The 15,630-nt window shown below is 39.8% G+C and overlaps 1 protein-coding gene across 1 annotated transcript in view; it reads right to left on the minus strand.

Moving 5' to 3' along the window:
• Positions 1-15,630, minus strand: part of Kiaa1549 (KIAA1549 ortholog) — a 144,235-nt gene that overhangs the window by 10,847 nt on the left and 117,758 nt on the right. Inside the window, exons 17-18 of the mRNA XM_058575719.1 lie at positions 7,816-7,862; positions 3,593-3,750 (exon numbers count right to left, since the gene is read on the minus strand). Coding sequence (XP_058431702.1) covers positions 3,593-3,750; positions 7,816-7,862 — 205 coding nt within the window. The remainder of the gene's footprint in view (positions 1-3,592; positions 3,751-7,815; positions 7,863-15,630) is intronic.

Genomic DNA, 15,630 nt, shown 5'->3' on the forward strand with positions numbered 1-15,630 from the left:
TGCCTCATTGTGGTTTTAATTTGTATTTCTTAAGCTATTTTCAAAACTGGAACCTTTTCCAAGTTTTTCCTTTATAGGGTACACATATACACACACATGCATCTTTTTCTATTTTTCTGTATGTGTGTGTGTGTGTGTGTGTTACTAGAATTGAATCCAAGACCTCATGCATGCTAGGCAAATGCTCTACTACTGAGCTATGACTTCAACCCTTTTTATTTGAGGCAGGGTCTTGCTAAGTTGCCCAGGCTGCCCTTGAACTTGCAATCTTCCTGCCTCAACCCAAGGAGCTGGGATTATAGGTATACACCACTACATGTGGTCTATACACATCTTTAATTTTTTTTTGTATACTTATAGATGGACAACATGCCTTTATTTTATTTATTTATGTGGTACTGAGGATTGAACCCAGTGCCTCACACATGCTAGGCAAGGGCTCTGCCACTGAGCTACAGCCCAGCCCCCACACAGCTTTCTCTTATGAATTCTTTCTTTCAATATTTTGCCTATTCATCTTTTGAGGCTTGCCCATTTGTCAATTTATAGGAGCTATCCTCTATAATAAAAATGACTTTTGGTTATAATATACCTCAAACTTTCCCTAGGTAGTATTTCATTTTTGGTTATGTTCAGAAATATACATGTTTGATAATTTTTATAGCCAGAAAGATAATTATACTAGATCCCAACATTTTCCATTGTAAATTTTAATACAATTTCTTCTCTTACTAGAAATTGTTAGAATAAAACTCCCTCTTCAAATGAGTGACACATAGAATTTCTATATCCATCTAGATTTTTAATAAACAATAAATCTGAATTTTGTTTAGTATTTATACTGTGCAGCAAGGCTCACATACGCAACATTTCACAAGAGAAATAAGACTCATCACAAAGCCTAGCATAAAGGATGAGAAGTCCCAATACTTTTTTTTTTCTTTTCTTTTTTTTGTGGTGCTGGAAATTGAACCTAAGCATGCTCTACCACTGAACTATATACCCTTTTATTTCTTATTTTGAGATAAGGTTACCAAAGCCAGCCTCAAGCTTATGATCTTCCTGCCTCAATCTCCTGAGTCACTGAGATGAGAGGCATAGACCACTGTGCCCAGCCATTATTTGTTTTGAGGACTAGCAGATAATGCAAGATATAAAAACATCCTGGAAGACTAAAATGGAAAGACATCTCGCAATTATTGCGAATTTGGAATTGGCCTAAACTACTTTCTTTTTTTTTTTAATCTTTATTTTGTTTATTGATTTTTATGTGGTGCTGAGGATTGAACCCAGTGCCTCACACGTGCTAGGCAAGCACTCTGCTACTGAGCCACAATCCAGCCCCCTAAACTACTTCCTTTATAACATAGAATGATATATGTTCAGAAAATAAGAAATAAATTATTTAACACATCATGGTTCCCTCTCATTGAAGCCTCAGTCTTCCAAAAGGAGGCTGAAGAAATGAATGGAAAAAATAAAAGCGTGACTTTGAGGTTTTGTAATAGAACACAGTAAGATGATATTGAACTTAAAAAAATCTCGAAGAATAGAGAGCTGTTACGTACCCCATTTGAATCAAATGTATGATATGTCAAGATCATTGTAATGTTTTGAGCAACTAATAAAAAAATTTTAAAAAAGTAATAGGGAGAGCTCAGATCTTATACTACAGATGTTCTAGAACACAGAACAGCATTCATAAATAGAGCTTATACAGTATCAACCACTCAGAAGTTCAAGTTCTATTAAATGGAATGGTCATTTGTCATTTGGGGACAAGTCTGGACCACAGGTAAACTGATGGGGCAACCCTTCCAACTGCCATGAAGAAATTCCACTCAGCCATGTTGGACACAGACCACCACCAGCATGTGCCTCCTAGGGGTCTGAAGTGTTTTCTCAGGTGTTCCACTTATACTTCTATTGGACCAGTTAGGGACATTGATCATAAAGTAGAGCTGTCATTGAAAATTGGGGGATTTACAAAGAGTTCAGAACAAATTCTTCCCAAATATCAAGCATCTGCTGAACCTGAGGATGGGATCTGGGTTTGAAAATTAACATAAAACTCCAAGGAGGCTCTGAGACAAATGTTTTTTTTTTGTATTTTCTTCTTAACTTACTTTCTGAAAATAAATTTGTTCCTTATCTAACTGTGATTATTGAGATCTCAATTCAGAAATCATTTTTCATTCCTTTCTTTCTTTACTAAAATTCAGAAAGCTCCTCCTTTCTGAAAACATTTACATATGTCTCAAAACAGATAAAACCCAAGAGCAGTTGGCCTATTAAAATACAGATGCTTATAATTCTTTCTAAAAAAGCAAAAATGAATACATAAAAGGAAATTTAATCACATTTCAATTGTGGTCTTTAAAAAAAATCTGTACTAAGTAAACCATATTGTGCAAAATGCTTCTCAAATCAATTAAATAAATATATTTTAGAAGGTTTTACAATTTATTTTCTCTCTGGCTTCAAAATCTCCAGAAATTGAAGACTTTAGCATATATTTGTTTAAGAACAGAAGTTGGAAACTTAACTTCCTATGTGGAGATATCCTGGCATAGATTTTTATTTTAATTTCATTGGGTAGTTAAAACAGATGCTGTTTTCAGGGATTTAAATTGTAATAATGGTAGAATAAGAAAACATGACTTCCACCACTGAATGATGGTAGAAGTGGTGCTGGTTACCCAGGAACGGCATTAGGAGAACTCTCTAAATGAGGACTTAAAGAGGGGCAGACAGGCGTCCACACAGTGCCAGGGTGGCTCCGTCTTCCACAGGTGCTCTATCATTGACTCTGCTCTTGTCTGAGACAGTTGAGGGAGGGCTTAGTCAAAGGGTCACAAAAGTGACAATAAGAAAAGGGAAGGAGATAACAGGGTTTGCATTCTAATCTGAAATCCAAAATGCTCCAAAGTCCAAAACGTTGACATGACATTCAAGCAGTTTCCGATTTGGGAGCATTTTGGATTGGGGATTTTCTGACCAAGGATACTCAACTAGTAAAGTCTATTAAATTATTAAAACACACGCAAGAGCACACACACAGAAACACTTCTGGTCCGAAGTATTTTGGATAAGGGATACTCAACCTGTACTTAAAAAGGCAGAAGGGAAAAGCCGAGGGCAGGGACTTGAGGAGAAAACAAAGGTTGCATGCTCTCCAAAAGTGACCCAATAAAACGAAATCTCCCTCTAGCCACTGTCCAGCAACTCTGAGGGTTGTTCACTACAAGGCACAAATGCCCCTTCTTTTAAACTCAGTTTGATGCCGTCCTAGGGCTGCCACAGACCTCCCGTTCACTGGAGAATTTAGCCATGCCTTCCTGGAGGGTGTGTGCCGCAGTTTCACTGTGACTTGGCTGATTCAGGAATCGGCAGACAGCAGCCTTGGGGGGCTCTGCCACAGCCCTTCCCCTCCCCTGTCCTCATCTCTACCAGAACCTGAGAGAAAGGAGCTCTGGCCAGAGAAGAGATTGCTCAACACCAAGACGCTGACCCTCTGGGAAGCCTAGCTATGGCCTTTAAATTTATTCCTAAAGTAATTCCCCCAGAAATGTAAGCTCAATCGCCACATTACCTGTGGTGCTCCCAACAGGCCGGGGCCGGGCCACCGATGGCATCTCTTCTGAATAGATCCCTCGGGCAGCAAATGGAGCTTCTGCTGACGACTGTGGCTGCTGGGGCTCAGGGGGTGCCAGCTCTGAAGATGGCAGCAACCCAGGGCCAAAACCCGGTCTGAAGGCAAAGCATAGGCATCAGGACTATGTTTCCCCTGTGCTGGCCTCTACCTAGTCGGTCCCACCCTGCAGAAAATGCAGACTTCTCTGTCTACTTGCTTATCCTCCTCCAGCTCCTGGAAGGTGGGAGACGGAAACCGCTCCCTAAGGTGGATTTTATTATTCCATGGCCCTATCTCAGTACTAAGCTGATGTTCACCAGTTTATGCTGAGTGATTGGATATATATAGTTCTTCTATTTAAAGAAAAAGAAGGGAAGCTTTAGTTTCCAGATCAAAGAAAGGCACAGATTTCCAATAAAGCTGTGGTCCTCAGCCATGGCTGCCCATCAGCATCACTGGGGGAGACGAAATCCTGGTGCCCACGCTGCACCCCAGACATGGTGTAACCAAGACAAGGGCTTTGAAAACACTCCACAGGTGTGTCTATCGAGGGCAAAAACCCATGTTCTAAGGCAATTTGGTCTATTTTGTTCTCCAGATGTCTTTAAACTCATAAAAAGTATTGAGGAACTCCCAAGAGTTTCTGTTTATATGATTACATCTACCCACACTGATGGTATTATTAGAAATTAAAACTAAGAAAATGTTTCAATATTTTAAAAACTCATTTACAAAAACTACAAACCTATCACATGCTAGCATAACAATGTTATGAATTTAGTTACATTCTCCAATCCCTCCCCCTCAGATTAGTGAAAAGAGTAGCACTCTTATTTTATTCAGACTCTCTTAACATGGGACATATGGATTCTCAAATATTTTACAATCGGTTGACACATGTTATTTTAGAAAGAAAATCTGCCCTTGCAAAACATTTCTTAGAAGAGTATTTTAATAGCCTTTTTTAGAAAGTACTTAAATAATACTTCAGATATTCTTCTTGAGACCACACCAAAACTTAAGTGGTACTTCCTTAAGGATTAGTTGCAATGCAGGATCTGAAACAATATCAGATGGCTCTATCTTGACTTTGAGTGGATCTTCAACCCATGCATCTACCATTGGGAGAATACTAGTTCACTGAATCACAAAGACATGATGGACACTCACATGCCTAATTCTACAGTATCAAAAATTCCCCTGCTTCACTGGAACCACCACGCTCATCCAGAAGAGTGCTAGGATGCTCTCAAGTTCAACATGGCAGACAAAAGGTTCTAGTCTAATTTTCACTTGAAAGCTCAATTTTACCATTGACAAAAAGACTGTCAGTTGTTTTTCTTGAAGTAAGAAGTTCATTTCATTCATGTTCAACACAGTGATAAACTCCCAAGTCTGAACCTGATGTTCATCAGTTGTTTAAATAGAAAGCGAGGAGGCAGTTGGTTCCATTCAGTCACAAACAGCAGAGCAGGTGCTCTCCTCCAAGATCCCATATTCAGCACAAGGGCCTTATTTGTCCAGTCAGTACCTCCACTTTTGTCACACAGACTATGAAAGACTCAAGGGCCTAGTTTGAATAAAATTAATTTTTACTACTTCATCAAGAACATACTAACATAAAACTGGCTTTAAAAAAAAAACTGCATTTTATCTGCAGCTACCGAAATGAGATTTTTCTCCTTAGTTCCATTTAAAGCAATGTGTTACATTGCTTGATTTTTTTAAAAATGCTAATCACCTTCACATTGCTGGAATAACTCCAATTTGGCTGTAAATGATATTCTTCTGTACGTGTTGCTGGATGTGTTTGCAAGTATTTGGTTTCATATTCTTTCATGTCTATATTCAAGAGCGAAACTGGCCCTTAACGTTTTCAGTCTTGCAATGACCTTGTTCTTATGTCCTTGTCCTTGAGGTCCAATGACCCTGGTCTCATTAAGTGATTTGAGGGTAGTCTTTCTTTTTCTACTTTTTATTAGCTTGTACAACATTGGCCTTTCCCTCCATCATGTTTGGCAGAGTTCACTGTTGCAGCCATCTGGACCTGGAGTTTCCTTTATGGGAAGAATTTTAATTATGATTTCCATTTTTAATAATTATATGATGATTCAGATTTCCTCTTTCTAGAAATTTTTCCATTTCAAATTTATTAACAAAAATGTGTTTGTAAAATCTTTTAAGATTATGTTAATTTGTCTTTTTCATTCCTATTGATGATTTGTTACACAGATTACTTTATCAAGTTTGCCAGGAGATTTGTTTTCTATTTTACAGTCTATATTATTTCCTTCCTTCAATTGGATATTCTTTTTTAACTTCTTGAGATGGGTAGTTAGATTGTTGATTTCCAGCTATTTTTTCCTTCCAAATACATGTGTTAAGGATAACAATTCCCTCCCCCAAACATTACCATAGCTGATCCTACAACTTTTGATATATCCTACTTTACTATTCATTTTAGAATATTTTAAATTTTCTATTGTGATTTATAAGTGTATTATATGTTATTTAGCAGAGTACTGAATAATTTTTAAATGTACATGGGTTTTCTAATTATCTTTTATTATCATTTCTTAATTTTACTAGGATGAACAAATGTATTTTTATTTAATTTTTTTTTAATTTAAGATTGGTTATGGCCCAAGATATAGTAAATTTTTCATTATTTTTGTGTGTATGTTGTACTGAGGATTGAATGCAGGACCATACATGTTAGGCAAGTGCTATGCCACTGAGCTATATGTCTCCCAGCTCTTAAAAAAAATGTGTTTTAAAGAGGTATGCTGGGCATGGAGGCACATGCCTATAATCCTGGCTACTCAGAAATCTAAGGCAGGAGGATCACAAGTTTGAGGCCAGCCTCAGCAATTAAACAAAGCCTTGTTTCAAAACAAAATACAAAAGTCCAGGGATATAGCTCAGAGGTAGAATGTGGGAGGCCAAGAATGTGGGAGGCCCTGGGTTCAATCCCCAATACTACCCACCCCTAAAAAAATGGTGTGTTGTGCAGTATTGAACATTCCATGTTTTATGTATATCAATTAGCTCAAACTGATTAATCATGTTCAAATCTTCTATATCCTTTCCATATCTTTATATTTTTGACATGTCTTTCATAAGTCAAATACCCCTTTTTAAAATCCAATATAATGATATTGGTCTTTTAATTAGAATATATAGCCATTATCATTTAGTGAAACCACACACACACACACACACACACCCTTGAATTTAGATCTCCACCATCTTATTTTGGCTTAAGCATTTTTCACACTGTTTCAGTTAACCTAAAAATTACACCAGAATCCTTGACTTACAATAGTCTAACACAAAGTAGTACTTTTATATATCTTCCCAGACAATAAAACTGAACTCCATATTAAGCATATTAAGTATAATTGTAAAATGTATGTTTGACAGCTCCAATATCTGGATCCCCTGTGGTTCTGCTTTTGTCTGTTGCTCCTGATTTTATTTTCAACTGTGTTTTCTTTTCTTCTCATATGCCTGGTTGTGTGCGTGTACTGGGTGACATGTACTGTAGAAACAGTATAAGGCCTGGAGTGTATTAACCATTCTGAGGGGGGGGACTCACATGTGTTCTGCCAGAGAGAAATCCCTCATTAAAATTCAAAGCTGAACGTCAATCTCTGAAGGGACCAATCTGCCTATGACCCACCCTTTCTCCCAGGGCCTAAGGATTAGAACTCAAAACCTTGGGTGTTTATCAAGGTCTCTCCTCCTCCCCCCAAGCCCTGTACGCAGTCTCTTAGAGCTTCATCCACTTTCTCAGCATCTCAGCTGCCTCTTCTGGAGTCAGCAGATGCCACTGGGAGAAAAGTGACCCCAAAGAAGGGCTCACTTCTCTGGGTTCCCAGATCTTGGTCCCACACTGCTGCACAGCTCTGTTAGCCCCTGGAGTTTAAAAAACAATTAATATCTTATCTAGCTTTTCCAGGTGTTCCCAGCAGAAGGACCAGTTCAAACTCTCTAGCCCGTCATTACTGGAAGCAGAACTTAAGTCCTAACTTTCCCCCCTCCTCTTCTGGTTAGATCAAGGGAAGATATAAATCACTTTTACATCTCTGCTCATATTAGTTAAAAGACATGGGTTTACAGAGTTTAAAAAGAGCAGCCTACAAAACAAAGTCATAATACATTCTGTTCTGAAACCTTACCTTGGCAATGGGCCAGAAGGGGGAGTCATCCCATAGTCTTCATATCTCTGGAAGAAATTCAAAAGGACATGAAGACTAACATTCAGTACTTATTATAAAGTGACAACAGCAAACTTATAAACTTGGGCTTGCAGGATCAACTTTCGGGAGAATTATTTTCTCATTAAAGCTTAGCATGCTCCTGGGGCATTCTGCCATCCAGCAAGGGTTTCAGTTTGGGGAACAGGGCTACCAGGCTTTAGAGAAGACACAACTCATTTCTAGGTCTTTTCTATATCAAAAACTAAGACTGTGAACAATAGACAGGTTTTCTGTGCCTGTTCACCCCTAGTCTCCTTCTCTATGAACTTTATCTTCTGCTAGAAGGTAGCTTAACTGGTCGCAGTTAGTATGAAGCACACGCTCCCCGCCCCCAAATCCAGGGAGCGACCAGCAGCAATTCAAATATCTCCAAAACTAAACCATCAAATGCTGTACCATGTTTAGAATACTGTAAAAATAGAAAACCAGAAATTAGAAGGAAACCCAAAATTAGAGACTAGAAGATGAAGGTGGCCCCTTTGTTTCTGACCATTTCCTGGGCCACTGTGAACAACTGCTTGCCTGTAATCAGGAACTACCAGGCCTGGCTCCTGGGGCTGCACTGATTCTAGATCTTTCTTTTTTAGGCTATAATTTTAGTTTTTCTCAAAAGTCCAGGCTTTTCCCCCACTACGCTGTGCTGCCCAGATTTTCCCAACGGGTCTTTCCCCATTGGACAAATCTCTCCTCTTAAGAGGGAAAATAGAGGCCTTGGTGTTCAGAAGGTCGTACGACACAAGGATGTCTGTGATGGTTCTGGAGGGATTTGTAGATGGGAAACCGTGGTGGAACTGTGTCCCCTTCTGATCTTCTCTGACTCAATCCCCTTGGCAGCAGGAAGGAGATTAGAACCTTGTAGGTTCCCAGCTGAGGAAGATAAACTAGAGGGGGTAACAGAGAAAACGGAAAGATGGCAGAAGAGCAGTTTTGATTCCTTTTTCTGAATGACTGAAGAAAAAGCTGAGACTGGATGAAGATTAGCCATGGTGCCCACCCACCTCCAGCATGGCTCAGAGTTTTAAGACACATTCATATGCATGTTTTTTTGTTTTTTTTAAATCAAGGCTCATCACTTTACCTATCAGGATTTCAGGAGATCTGAGTGATAAACCAACAGAAAAACTATGGGGAAAAAGCTGCCCATTTTTATCCATGGTACTATTGTGGGTGAGGCATTTTAACCTACTGTCTTCAGAAAGAGGATGTTCTGTGCTGAGAGACAGGGCAAGTTAAAAAAAAAAAAAATCCCTGACAGAATTACTGTGATTGTGTGTCAGGTATTTACTTTAAATGAGTCACACTTATATAAAAGGCTTGGAGGACAAAACTGAATTTTAAAGTTTTAATCAGCTATGTCAATACAAGTCTCATTTTCATTTCATTCTTAATCCATATAAAACACAGCCCAGTCAAATGTGAAAGGCGAGTCAAATGGCTGGAGCCTGGGACAGGCCTGAGGTGGAGCCACCAGGCAGCAGAGGCAGCTTGTAAAAGGCCTTAGCTGGCACCGAGGCCTGCACAGCAGGTGACTCCAAGAGTGGAGCTCCACTCAGGGCAGCAGGAACACCACATCCCAGCTGCCTGACTCACTGCTGCCTAACCCACACCGCCCTGCTGGTAAAAAGGAGCAGAATGTCATCCAGGGGAACACAGAGGCTCACGCGGTGACTGAAGGCACCTTGAAACCCACATTCCTGTGGTTTTCACTGTCAGAAGAAGCAAATAAAGGGTGGTTAGGTTCGTCCTGGCAACAAACTAGTAACTTTACCACCAGTTTATCAACATGCTGAAATTTATATGATTCTGGTTTTCCACTAGATTAAATCAATACCATTCCCATTGAAAAAATATCAGGGTGACGTCAAAAAGTCCACAATTAATTTTTTTAAAAAGTCCACAATTAGAAATATTAGAATGCATTTGAATTCATGGTTGAGATGGTAGATTAAGGCATTATCATGGAATCTTTCATCCCTAACACCTAAGAACCAGGAACAAATAATAAAAGTAGTAACACAAATCTGTCAAAAATTACTGCTAAAAATTCGTGCAAGTGAAGGAGAAGAATCATGCTATAAATGGAGAAAAGCAGCGGCCAAGGGAAAAAAATGATTCTCACAGCACAGTGTGGCTCTTGACCCCACCCAAGAGCAAGCAGAGATGCACCTCCACTCAGACAGGGGCTGACTGGGGGGCGACCTGGCAGTCTGGAGCTGGGAGCAGTAGGATCAAGGAAAAGCCTGGGGGCAAGGAGAGGTGGTCAGCAGTGACCAAGCTCAGGTCAGAAAGTGAGACAAGAGCTTTCGTCTTGGAAATCTCAAGACTAAGCAAACAGGCTCTTGGCAGATCTTCCTCCTCATCCTAGGTCCCCTCCTCATCCCACGAATGTCTCTGAGGTGTAAGTCCTGCAGCAGCTTGGCCTTCTCAACACCCCAAAACTATATTTCACTTGTCACCTGCAGGTGGAGCTGTCTGGGCACCTTCCAGACAGAGGATGGGAAAGGATCAGGATGATCCTGAGGACGGTGGTGCCCACTAGTGGACAGATTGGAGAGGAAGCACGGCAGGCTCTGTGTGCTCCCAGGGCCGTTCTCTCTCTGTCCTTGTTAGTAGGAGGGCTATCACATTTCAACTGCATCTCTCACCGCACAGCGCCTGCCAGGTGTCCCCTTGTCACAGTCCCCTGATAGACCCTTAATTCTGGATCAACCCCACTGTCTGCCTTCTCGGCCGCACACCTGGGTGTCCGATGTTGAACCACAAAGCCATATGGAGAACTCTCACTTATGCCACTATAATTTCCTGAGGGTCAACCTCAACAGGGACCTCAGGCTGTGTCTCCAATCTGTGATCTCTCATTCTCCACAACACGCATTTCGGATCCCGACTCTCCCCCAAAACCACCATGCCCGCCACATTTCTTCCCTCCTTCTCAACAGACAGCTCTACCCTCCCCACGGGGAGCACAGAAGCCTTGAGATGTGGCTCCTCAGCTTCATGCCTCCCAACCTCTCCTTCCTGCCTCCGTTGAGTTGGTAGAAATACATCCCGTCGTTTCTAAACACAGTTCCTCCCCTGATGCCCTCAACCCATGGCATCAATCTTCTTCCATGCTGGCTCAATGCAGCCAGCAATTAAACAGGTGGAACCTTCTGGATTCTTCTTTTCAACTCCATCCACACCAGTCTACTGGCTGGAGCCACTGACAATCACACTGACAATCCCTGCTCCACCAGCCTCCCAACGGTCCCCCTGCCTCTACTCTTGTACTGACATAACCCTGCAGCCCAACGTGGGACAAATCTCCCACAGTGGCTTACATAGTTACGTCTCCCAACTGCTCAGAGCCCTGCAACGTGAAGGTGTCACCCTTGGGATGAGGTGGGCACTATGACTGTGGGCTTCTTGCTTTCTCTCTCCTGCCTCATGAACCACCCCTTCACTACCCCTTCTGTAAGAAATGCTAGAACCAATTCCATTGTTAAGAACATATGGTGACTGGGCTACAGGGTGCCCAGATACCTGGTTAAACACTATTTCTGTGTTTACTGGGTGGAGCTGGTTAAACACTATTTCTGTGTTTACTAAAACTGACGGCCTCAGTAGAACAAAAAGGGGGAGGAAGGTGGGGTGGTGCTCCCTCTGCCTCCTGATCCTGCTCTTGGAGATCCTGGTTTGCAGGCTTTCAGATTCAGACTCAGGCCTCAGAACACCCCTGGTTCTCCTGGTCCTCCAGCCTGCAGACAGCAGGCTTCTCAGCCTCCACAATCAAGTGAGCCAATTCCTCATAATCAGTCACTCTTTTTATTTTTTTTTTTTTATATTGGGGATGGAACCCAAGGTCTTAACCACTGAGCCACATCCCCAGCCCTTTTTTATATTCTATGTAGAGATTGGGTGTCACTGAGTTGCTCTGGCTTTGAACTCATGATCCTCCTGCCTTAGCCTCCTGAGCTTCCAGGATTACAGGTGTGCATCACTGTGCCCGGCTATAATCAATAAATCTTAAATCTCTCTCTCCACACACACGTCATAGGCTCTGTTTCTCTGGAGAATCCTAGCTAATATACATATCAAGCACACTTGGGGGAAGAAGTTTTTAACACCTTTATTGAGTTGTAACTGACATACAATAAACTGAACATATTTAAAGAATGCACTTCTATAATCTTTGATGTATGACTGCAACTGTACATTACCACCACAATCAAGATAATGAACATATCCCTCACCCCCAAAGTTTCTGGGTGCCCCCTTTATAATCCTTCCAACTGATGTCCCCACCTGACCCATCCCTGGGCAACCACTGATTGTTTCTGTCACAGATTTGTATGCATTTTTTAAACTTGTATTTCAATGGAATTGTATAGTATATATTCATTTTCTTTGGTCTGGCTTCCTCTACTTAGCATAATTATTTATGAGAGTCAATTATGTTTTTGTCTGATTCAATATTTATTTTTTAAGGGTGGTTCTGGGGATTGAACTCAGGGACACTCAACCACTGAGCCACATCCCCAGGGTCTGACTGAGTTGCTAAGCACCTCGCCGTTGCTGAGGCTGGCTTTGAATTCAAGACCTCCTGACTCAGGCTCCCGGGCTGCTGGGATTACAGGCTTGAGCCACCATTCGTGGCTAATAGTTCATTTTTATTACTGAGTAGTACTCCATTATATGGACATACCACATTTGTTTTTCCATTTCTATATCTTCTTTGATGAAGTTTTTTTATTAGGCTGTCTGTACAATTTGAATCTTTTCTATTTATTGAGATTAGCTTTGTGGCCCAGAATATATTCCATTTTGGTAAAAATTCCATGATTGAAAGAACGTATATTGTGCTCTTGTTACCTGCCCTGTTCTCTATATGTCAATTATTTCAAGTTCGTGGTGTTATTCAATTCACCTCTATCTTAGTGATTTTCTGTATACTTGTCCTACCAGTTATTGAAAGAGGAGTATTGGAAATCTCCAATTTTAACTGTGGATTTATATTTATGTGTAATTCTATCTGTTTTTGCTTCATGCAAATAAACATTTAATATTTTGTCTTCATTTTTTTGTTTGTTTGTTTAATGGTACCAGGGATTGAATCCAGAGGCACTTAAACACTGAGCCCCAGCCCTGTTTTGTTGTTGTTGTCTTTCTTATTTAGAGACAGAGTCTCACTAAGTTGCTGAGGCTGGCTTTGAATTTTCAATCCTCCTGCCTCAGCCTCACAAGCTGCTGGGATTATAGGTGTTTGTCACTGTGTCTGGCTGAGATTTTTTCTTCTTGATGAAAAGTGACCACCTTGTTATTATGAAATGGTCCTCTATGCTGGATAATATTCTTTACTACAAGATCTCTTTTGGCTGATAGTAATAAATCCACTCCAACTTTTCATGATTAGTGTGGCATACCTTTTCCATACTTTCAACCAAGTTTGTACCTCTGTATTTAATGTGGGTGTCTCGTCGCCAAGCAATTGTTTGGATCTTGCTTTTTATCCACTCTGACAATCTCTGCCCTTTCAGAGGGATGTTCAGACCACCTATGTTTAATGTGACTATTAATAAGGCTGGACTGAAACCAACCTTGCTGGTTTCTGTTTTCTCTTTTCGCCACCTGTTTTTTGTTCCTTTTTTCTTCTTCTTCTGCCTTCCAGGGACTATATTTTATGATTTCTTTTAACTCGTTTGTTGGCTAACAATAGGTTGTGGTAGGGTGCGTACTACACATCCTCTGTCCCTGTCCACTGGTCAGTGCTTTAGTCTATGTCACATACAGCATAAGGCCATTAAAAGAGCAAACATCAATCTCTCCCTATTGGCCTTTGTGCTATTTTTATATATTTTCCTTCTATATAGGTTACAAACCCCACAATATATTGTCATTACTTTTGTTTTAAAGAGTCAATTGTCTTTTTAGTATCTTTAAATAATGAAGTTTTTATGAAAATAATTAACCACATATTAACATTCCCAGAGCTTTTCATTCATTTGCATTTTATTCATTCAAATATTCACCTGGCATCACTGTGCTTCTTCTACCTGAAGGACTTCCTGGAATATTTTGTACAAGGCAGGTGATACGTTCTTTCTAAACACACAGAAGAGGGACTGTGGGGTCACACTGTGGTTCTGGTTTTAATTTGTTTAGGATCCGCCATCTTGTTTTCCATAATGGCTGTATTGATCTTTATTCCCACCAACGGTGCACTAGGATTCCCTTTCTCAACACTGTCATCAACATTAACATGAGGTGAGATCTCATGATGACTTTAATTTTAATTTGCATTTTCTTGATGATTTTTGAGGTTGAACACCTTTTCATATACCTGCTATTGATTTTTATGTCTTCTTTGGAGAAATTAAGTTTGTCTGAGAAATTAAATTCAATTGGTTTTTTGCTATCGAGCTATTAAGAGTTCTTCGTAAATTTTGGATACTAACCCCTTCCCTATCAGATATGTGATTTTTACATACCTTTTCCTAGTCTGTAGATTAACTTTTCATTTTGTTGACTGCTTTCCTGTTTAGGAGCTTTTTAGTTTGATATAATCCCCTTTATTTATTTTGCTTTTGTATCCTGATTTTTTCAATGTGATATTAAAAAAAAAAAAAAAGTCATTGCCAAGGTCAACATCAAGGAGCTTTTCTCCATGTTCTCTTCTAAGATTTTTATGGTTTAAGTTTTATATTTTAAGTATTTTATCCATTTTTCAGTTGATTTTTGTGTATGGTATAATATAAGGATCCAATTTCTTTCTTCTGCATTTGGAAATTCAATTTTCTCAGCATCATTTATCGAGGAGACTATCCTTTCCCCCACTGTGTCCTGGTGCCCTTACTGAAAATCAATTGACCACATGTGTAAGGATTTATCTGGGCTTTCTGTTCTATTCCATTGATTTGTGTTTCTATCTTCATACCAGTATCATACTGCTTGGGTTACTGTAGTTTTGTAATATAACTTTAAAACAGGAGTGTGATGACTCCAGTCTTTTCTTTCTCAGTATTGGATTGGCCATTATTTCCTTAATAAATTTTTTGTCCCTCCTGCTCTCTGAGAACTCCAAATATCATGTGTATTCATCCACTTGAAGCTACTGCACAGCTCATTAATCATGTTTGTGTTTTTCATTCCATTTCCTCTCTTTGTTTGACAGTATATAATTTTTATTACCATATATTCCAAGTCCACTAATCTTTTCTTCTGCAATACCTAACCTGGCATTGATCTCACCCCGTATATTCTTCCCCTCAGATACTGGAGTTTTCATCTCTAAGTTTGATTCATATCCTTTAATATCTTCAAGGTCTCTAATTAACATCCTTGATCTTTCCTCTAGCTTCTTAAATAGATGAAACTACATTAAAATAATCCTTTAAATACCCTTGTTTGCTGTTTTTATCACCTATGTCTTTTTCTTGTTTCTGTGCTTATCTAGTTAGTTTTGATTGGATACCAGACATTATTAATTTTACCTTATTAGATGCTGCATATTTTTGTTTCTATAAATACTCTTGAGCTTTGTTTGGATTCAGATTTTACGTTTGTCTGCTTTGTTCAGTAGAACTAGAGTGGCTTTAATCTGGGGCTAACTTTTCCCACTCATGAAGCAGAGAAAAACAATACAAAGGTGTGGACACCACAACTATGAGGTATCTCAATCTAAATTGCTCCCATACCCCTTTAGAATATATGGAGTTGTTAAGTAGAAGAGCAATTACATAGGGTGTACTCCATAAG

Source organism: Marmota monax, unplaced genomic scaffold (genome assembly GCF_021218885.2).
Source record: "Marmota monax isolate L192 unplaced genomic scaffold, Marmota_monax_Labrador192_F-V1.1 WCK01_AAM20220418_F8-fsc00122, whole genome shotgun sequence".
NCBI classification, from domain to species: Eukaryota; Metazoa; Chordata; class Mammalia; order Rodentia; family Sciuridae; genus Marmota; species Marmota monax.